General features: G+C 39.8%; 2 protein-coding genes across 4 annotated transcripts; one reads left to right on the top strand and one right to left on the bottom strand.

Annotated features, from left to right (window-relative positions):
* Nucleotides 118-2,921, top strand: LOC107635769 (pentatricopeptide repeat-containing protein At1g03540). The gene is made up of 2 exons (XM_016339339.2): nt 118-2,234; nt 2,485-2,921. Exon 1 carries the CDS (start codon nt 186-188, stop codon nt 2,091-2,093), a length of 1,908 nt encoding a protein of 635 aa, XP_016194825.1. The 5' UTR covers nt 118-185; the 3' UTR covers nt 2,094-2,234; nt 2,485-2,921.
* Nucleotides 3,699-8,054, bottom strand: LOC107635771 (inositol transporter 1). Of its 3 annotated transcripts, XM_021122297.1 has the most exons (7): nt 8,025-8,054; nt 7,661-7,911; nt 6,399-6,469; nt 5,851-6,186; nt 5,639-5,746; nt 5,361-5,546; nt 3,699-4,607 (listed from the first exon to the last, which is right to left on the bottom strand). In XM_021122297.1, exons 2-7 carry the CDS (start codon nt 7,806-7,808, stop codon nt 3,954-3,956), a joined length of 1,503 nt encoding a protein of 500 aa, XP_020977956.1. In that variant the 5' UTR covers nt 7,809-7,911; nt 8,025-8,054; the 3' UTR covers nt 3,699-3,953. The 3 variants fall into 3 exon arrangements, with proteins under 3 accessions (XP_020977956.1, XP_016194827.1, XP_020977957.1); XM_016339341.2 differs by lacking the exon at nt 8,025-8,054 and having other exon boundaries at nt 7,661-7,982; XM_021122298.1 differs by lacking the exons at nt 7,661-7,911; nt 8,025-8,054 and adding an exon at nt 6,718-7,398.

The raw sequence follows: 8,079 nt of genomic DNA on the forward strand, positions 1-8,079 counted from the left end.
ACGGAATAAATTATAAAAACATTTCTAATAAAGATGAAATAAACATTTTTATTTGAGTTATACCAATATTTGTAATTTTCTAATAAAAAAATTGGCAAAATCAAATAAGAATAACCCTAGCAAAAGCTAGCAGTCCGTGTGCTCTGATTGTGATTATTGAGGACAAACTTTGAGGTTGTCCTTTGATGACATTGAAAGCTCTCCACCACTTGAAGCGCCACTGCAGCTTCCTCTCCACCACCACCACCATTGAACCGCCAACAACAGAATCCCAGATCCTTCAACACTGCAGAGATGCCTCACTCTCCAAAGCCCTCACTCTCCTCAACAAAACCCACAACATCTCCTCTTCCCATAAATCTATCATCTATGCCTCTCTCCTCCAAACCTCCACTAAGACCCACTCCTTCCTCCACGGCACCCTCCTCCACTGCCACGTCATCAAGTCCGGCCTCGACACCGACCGCTTCGTCGGCAACAGCCTCCTCGCCCTCTACTTCAAGCTCGCCCCACTCTTCTACCAAGCCCGCCGGATCTTCGACGGGCTTCTCTTCAAGGATGTCATTTCATGGACTTCCATAATCTCAGGCTATGTTAATGTGGGTGATCCCAAAAGCTCACTTATCTTGTTCTCTCAGATGGTGGGCCTTGAAGGCCTTCAGCCTAATGCCTTCACACTTTCTTCTGTTATCAAGGCCTGCTCCGAACTTGGGTTCTTGAGGCTCGGAAGGTGCTTCCATGGGGTTGTTGTGAGCCGTGGGTTCGACTCAAATCGAGTGGTTTCTAGTGCGTTGATTGATATGTATGGGAGGAATTTTGGTGTGGAGGATGCACGCAAGATGTTTGATGAATTGCTTGAACCGGATACTGTGTGCTGGACATCAGTTATTTCAGCGCTTACAAGGAATGATAGGTTTAAGGAGGCTGTGGAGCTGTTCTATAATATTCATAGAGGTTGCGGGTTGGCGCCAGATGGTTTTACCTTCGGGACATTGTTGGCTGCTTGTGGTAACTTGGGGTGGCTGAGACAGGGGAGAGAGGTGCATGCTAAGGTTGTTACTTCTGGGATATGTGGGAATGTGGTTGTTGAGAGTAGTCTTTTGGATATGTATGGTAAGTGCGGTTCGGTTGGCCAGTCTAGGATTGTTTTTGATAGGATGAGCAATAAGAATTCGGTGTCATGGACTGCTATGCTCGGCACGTATTGTCATAATCGAGAGTATGAGACCGTGCTCAATCTTGTTAGGGAGAGTGGGATTGTGGATATTTACAGCTTCGGGACTATTCTTCGTGCGTGTTCGGGACTGGCTGCTGCGAGACAGGGAAAAGAGGTTCATTGTATGTATGTGAGAAAGGGTGGTTGGAGAGACATTATAGTGGAGTCAGCCTTGGTTGATCTATATGCAAAATGTGGGTGCGTTGATTTTGCGTATAGGTTGTTCTTGAGTATGCAAGTTCGAAATCTGATAACATGGAACTCAATGATTGGCGGGTTTGCACAGAATGGAAAAGGGATGGTAGCATTGGCCTTGTTTGAGGATATGATCAAAGGAGGGATGCAGCCTGATTATATCACTTTTATTAATGTTCTCTTTGCTTGCAGTCATACTGGTTTGGTTAACGAAGGGAGAGAATATTTTACTTTAATGACAAAGAAATATGAGATTCAGCCTGGAGTTGAGCATTACAATTGCATGATTGATCTTCTAGGTCGTGCCGAACTGATAGAGGAGGCTGAGATTTTGTTGGAAAATTCGGATTGTAGAGATGATCAGTCACTTTGGGCAGTGCTTCTTGGAGCTTGCACTAGGTGCTCAGACTATATCACTGCAGAACGCATCGCCAAAAAGATGATTGAGCTGCAACCAGGGTTCCATTTAAGTTATGTTCTGCTTGGTAACATTTATAGAACAGTTGGTAGGTGGAATGATGCTCTAGCAATCAGGAAGTTAATGGAGGATAGAGGGGTTAAGAAGATGCCTGGCAAGAGCTGGATTGAAAGCGAGAATCAAAAGAGATCTCATTTTGATCTGGCTAACATGAGCATTGCTGGGAAAAGCAGTACTTATAGCATGGAAGGATGGATCAATTAACATCATGAACTTTTTTATCTCAGTTCAATGAAAGCTGATGAGCTAGGACTTACCCTTTTGGTGGTTTTGAGCTAGCGAGATTGTAGCACCAGCTTCGTATGGATGGCATATGGAATTTCAAAAGATCCTCTGATGACAATGGTTTATCTCCAACTTTAACGGCTGTATAGCAATTAACAAACGGGTCGCACTATGGTGCAGAACAAAATTTATAGAGAGAAAATTTTTGTGAAATTAAAATCTCTTGCTAATTTGCTGTCATTCTTGTAGTAGGAGTAGTAAAATTTATTGCGATAACCTATGACTATGAGAGATCCATAATAGTATGTAGAGGTAGAAACCTTACATCAAAATTGAATCATTCAAGCATCCTAATTGCCGGAGTTTTCAGGAAACAATTGTCAGCATGGCAATTGCTGGTGCAATCGTTGGAGCAGCAGTAGGTGGTTGGATGAATGATGCCTTTGGACGAAAGAAGGCCACCCTCTTTGCTGACATTATATTTACTCTTGGAGCCATTCTCATGGCTGCTGCACCTGATCCTTATGTGCTCATACTCGGGCGTCTTCTCGTTGGCTTGGGTGTTGGTGTTGCTTCTATTACTGCTCCTGTCTACATTGCAGAAGCATCACCATCTGAAATAAAAGGATCTTTGGTAAGCACAAATGTGCTCATGATCACTGGTGGAGAGCTTTCAATGTCATCAAAGGACAACCTCAAAGTTTGTCCTCATTCATCACAATCAGAGCACAGGGACTGCTAGCCCTTGTCTAGGGTTATTCTTATTTGATTTTGCCATTTTTTCATTAGAAAATTCGAATATTGGTATATTTAGTAGTAACATATTTCTAAGTAACAAATGAATAAACAAAATTCAATGTCTTTAAATCAATAAGAACTTACCCTTAGGTTTAAATAATCTACTATTTCTTTCATATGCTTGATTATTTTCAAAATCAAACCACATTTAAAAAAAAAAAATTGTTTGATGATTTTGATCATTATAATTTAGTAGGTTAATTATCCATGTTTCAAATGGTATCAAATATCACAAATTAAGATGCCCCATCGCGAGAATGTCATTTCTCTAGGAGAATTACCAAGCATTTTATACTAATTATGCAATAAAGATTGAATTTCTATGGAACACAATCCACAAAATAGAATAAGAAAGGGCAAATAACATACAAACCTTACTATGTTCAATCTTAGAAATCTAACTTTCGATAAAAACTGTAAGGAGGTAATGATGAGGATATTTTAGTATATTTGAAAAATATGAAATATGAAGGATTGTAAAGTAATTGTAGTTACCTTTTTACAAAGGATATTACGTGTACTACCATTTATATATTTTTCATTTTTGATATTAAAAATAACTTGTAAAAAAAATTGTAAAAGACATATACATAAAAAAAACAGCATAAATATCATTTCTCTTTTTCTATTCTGAATTTCTTTCGATGAAATCTTGAAAGAAAACGTGGGCTCCACATTGTTTCTGGTTACCATTGTTTTGTGTATGAACTCCACATTACAGCCATATGATATCAATAGCGGTGTGTGATGCTACAAGCCTTGCAAGGTCAACTTTCGCCACCACAATTTTAAATTTTAAAACATTTCCTTCACATTAATCAAATCCAACACGCGCATATAAAGATATTTATCCCAACAAACACAAGATTCATAAGATTTTTGCAGACATGAAATGGAATGCTCTCCCTTTTAGTTACAAGAGGCCAAAGCCTTGGGGGAGGGATATAAATACATATGCTGAGACTAGTGCAGAAAAGACTAACTCAGCTATTGCAAATGTGCTCTGAGAAATGCTTTGGGTAGATGACATGATATATGAACCTAGGAGTGACTTCCCTCCTCTAGAAGTCTATGTGTGTTTGGATTGGGGGTCTTGCCCCAAGCTCTCTCCTTCCATATTACTTCTACCTCATCAAATGTCAATCCTTTGGTCTCTGGAACATACAGAATAACAAATATAAATGCAACCACTGCTATGGCACCAAGAATCAAGAATGTGGAAGCGATCCCTATACCGTCAGCAATTGAGAGGAAGGTCTCTGACACAATCAAGTTTGACACCCAACAAACGGTAGCTGACATGCCCCCACACACGCCTCTATATTCTTCCGGGTATATCTCAGAGTTTACAGTCCAAGGCACAGGCCCCATTCCTGGTGAGAAAAATCCAATGTACAGGGCTAAACCCACAACTGCAATCCATCCATACACCTCACTTGAAGATGTTGACTGCTTAAAGAATGCAAAGGCCAACAGGACCAAAGATACGATTACCCCTGCTAAGCTGCAAAGGGCCAATTTTTTTCGCCCCGCATGGTCAATTAGGTAAATGCCAAGCACTGTTCCGGCAGCATTCATGCCAGCAACAATGAGGGACAGCAATAGAGCCAACTGATTGGCATGGAAGCCTGCCATCTGGACAATTGTTGGGCTGTAGTACATGACCGTGTTTATACCTGTGAACTGCTGAAAAAACTGCACAAGCATTGCAGCATTCTGTGAGAATACATTTCACTTGCACAAACTGACGTCGTTTACATTTAAATGGAGTCAGTAACCAATGCCAAATGCACTCAAATTCCAGACAAGCAACATATAACTTAACATGGTAGTTTTCTTTTTTGAGTGTAAACGAGCAATCACAGCCAACATATTACACAGCATTTGAGACAAACAGGTAATACAAATGAAAGCTGAAATGATAAGATTTAATATTAAAATCCTGACTTTCTTTTATATCTATGCCAAAAGTGAAATTTAGTCAACAGTAATCAGAAGATTTAGCACAGGAGAGATTCAGCCAAAACATAAGCCCTTATTTTAATTAAATACAATATCGGCTCCTAAAATGAATGGTTATAAACATGACCACATCGAGTTTCTTGCAAATGACATCCAAAAGCAGAAAACAATCATTACAAAATACCATTCAAAATTTTTTATTTTATATAATACTTGTGATGTAAGCAAGCCATGCTCATATGACTAGGTATTTTCAAGTATATAAGTCTGTTTGAGAGCAAGTTAGTACAAACCTATGATTTCCTATGGGTTTCTTTCAAACTATGCAGTTTCTGAATAATTCCAAACATGTTTAGCAAAGCAGGATTATTCTAGTTAGCCTACTAATTGCAAAGAGCATTCATGATTTCATGTAGGTCTTTCTACTACGAGAAAATTATGTTTCATTATGTTGCATGAACTGTATCCTCTTTAAGGTTTTATTACCAGAAGTCCTCCTCCAACAAGGAAAGCCAATCTGATTTCTTTTGATCGAAAAACAAGCCAGAATTTGACATTACTCCTTTTCTGGCGATCTTGCTCCGATTGAGCTGTGAGGAAATCAACTTCATCCTCTAAGCGAGCAAGATCATAGATCTTAGAAAGCACATCAACAGCTTCATTTTTCCTATTCTGTACACAAAAGCAGAATCTTAAGAGAATTTTGTAAACAAGTAGCTTTTGAAAGTAGCACTTTTGACACAACTCTAAAGGCAATTGTGTACCTTTATAAATAGCCATCTTGGGGATTCAGGAAGAAAGAGCATGCAAACAAACTGAATAATTGCTGGCACACCTGATACTCCCAGCATCCATCGCCACGTTCCAGGAACCTGATCAATGAAGAATGAGAAAGGCAGAAAGTGAAATAATAGCCAAAAGTGAACATTTGCAAAGAATGAGGACACTCTCAGAACATAACATCGGAAAAACTGACCTCGGTAAAAGCAAGGTTGACGAGGTAGGAAAGAAACTGTCCACCAGTGATCATGAGCACATTTGTGCTTACCAAAGATCCTCTTATTTCAGACGGTGATGCTTCTGCAATGTAGACAGGAGCAGTAACAGAAGCAACACCAACACCCAAGCCAACGAGAAGACGCCCGAGTATGAGCACATAAGGATCAGGTGCAGCAGCCATGAGAATGGCTCCAAGAGTAAATATAATGTCAGCAAAGAGGGTGGCCTTCTTTCGTCCAAAGGCATCATTCATCCAACCACCTACCGCTGCTCCAACGATTGCACCAGCAATTGCCATGCTGACAATTGTTTCCTGAAAACTCCGGCAATTAAAATGCTTGAATGATTCAATTTTGATGTAAGGTTTCTACTTCTACATACTATTATGGATCTCTCATAGTCATAGGTTATCGCAATAAATTTTACTACTCCTACTACAAGAATGTCAGCAAATTAGCAAGAGATTTTAATTTCACAAAAAGAGAGTTGGCAACATAGAAGAAGAGTGAAAGGATTGTATAGTACCTGTAGGAAATTACTGTTTCTGACTTCCTCGAAATCATCTTTAATATAGAGAAGGGCTCCTGATATGACACCTGTGACAATGGTGGGCGAAGATGTTTTTAAAAGAATGCGCACTCTACTTAAGAATCTAAAGAAATCTACTTCGCATGAAAACCCCCTAGCTGCCTGTGATGTTACTACGTTTTGATCTACTGGTATGCTCAAATAACCTTGCCCCAAACAGATCTCCCCATGTATTTATTAACCATCACAAATTTGCCATACAGGCTTAGCCTCAAACGTTTAGCATATAGAGGGAGCTGGCAGTGAATGTCATTACCGTGGCACTTGATGCTAGTTTAAACGATGAGAAGGCCCGAGTGGAGTGTTGCAGAGCACTTCTAATATTGTCTGGGCACTTTTCCTCTAGTGGGAGGATACTGACCAAGACTAGTATCTTCGAAGAAGCAGATTATAATATCAACATATTCGGAAGTAAGACTTCAAAGCCATGAAGAAGAGGGTCTACTGTGGGATCATGCAACCATTTTGTCTGAGAGTTTTCTTCACTGGGTCTTTATTGACACCAAGTCAACATTTATAATGAAGAGTTATGGTCACATGAGAGCAATAGAACTTCACTGACATGACATGTACATGACCGTTTCTAGTTAGTGTTGTCAATAGTACAACCTCTATACCTGTTGTCGTGGGTGATGAAGTCAATTAAAATGATAGGAAAATGAAGAAGCAATGGGAGAAGAGTTGTTAATGAAGTTGTTAGAATCACTAGTTGGAAATGGAGAAAGCCCATTTGTGAACAACTTATGTAGATGCCTAGAATCTAAACACCTAGATTTGGTTAGGGTGTGTCCAATAATGGTTAAATGGTTGAGCTCTTCGCTCTCCAAGCTAATGAATGCGGGATTTCATCTTCCTGGACGAAAGGGAAACTTGAGCTAAAGACTCTTGCTTCACTGTCCTTAATTTCAGTAAAATATCAGGTTTGTCGCCGCCTTCATTTTTTGTTAAAATAAGAATGTAGGACTCTGTTGAAGACAATGGCAGAAGATATTGCTCACCTTCTTCATAAGCTTGTGGATGTAACATGGACTGAGTTTGAGTTTTGATAGTGTTTAATGCTTAGAGAAAGCAAATACTTTTAAGTTTTAACTATCTACATCCTTCTCTAGAAAACAGCATATTGCATATCTATTTCATTAACTTAGGTTATAGGAAAGAAGCGGTAGTATCGGCGGACAGAGAGAGAGAGAGAAACAGACCAGTATCGTAACCGAAGAGGAGACCGCCGATGCCGGCGACAGCAGCGAGGCCGAGAATGTAAGGGTTCTTGAAGAATGACATCTTCCGCTCTGGATACAAATCCAGGTACCCTGAGCTCCCCGGCGTCGACTGCATAGTGATCGTCATCTTCTCTTTTCTGTCTATCGCTGCAATTCCCCAATCAATTACCGATCATACACCAGCAGTAGCAGCAGCAGCAGAAGCAGCAGATGGCGTTAGCCTGAAACAACTAAAGAAAAATCTGAAAAACTCAAGGGAAATTCATTTTACTGCCTTTTAAAATAAAACAAGATAAAATAGAGTAGAATCATTGACTCCAAAAGGGGTACGTGTCCAACTTACTTTCGATTACCATCCCTATCAAGTATCCCCTCATGTGTTCCTTCTCCTCTAATTT

This window comes from Arachis ipaensis, chromosome B04 (assembly GCF_000816755.2).
Source record: "Arachis ipaensis cultivar K30076 chromosome B04, Araip1.1, whole genome shotgun sequence".
Taxonomy (NCBI): domain Eukaryota; kingdom Viridiplantae; phylum Streptophyta; class Magnoliopsida; order Fabales; family Fabaceae; genus Arachis; species Arachis ipaensis.

What these genes read in the sequence shown, in the direction of transcription:
- LOC107635769 (XM_016339339.2), top strand. Translation starts at nt 186, where the DNA reads ATGACATTGAAAGCTCTCCACCACTTGAAGCGCCACTGCAGCTTCCTC.
- LOC107635771 (XM_021122297.1), bottom strand. Translation starts at nt 7,808, where the DNA reads ATGACGATCACTATGCAGTCGACGCCGGGGAGCTCAGGGTACCTGGAT. An exon ending in GAAACAGTAATTTCCTACAG is followed by an intron (nt 6,187 to 6,398) that starts GTACTATACAAT and finishes CGGAGTTTTCAG; the next exon opens with GAAACAATTGTCAGCATGGC. An exon ending in TCAACCTTGCTTTTACCGAG is followed by an intron (nt 5,747 to 5,850) that starts GTCAGTTTTTCC and finishes TTCATTGATCAG; the next exon opens with GTTCCTGGAACGTGGCGATG.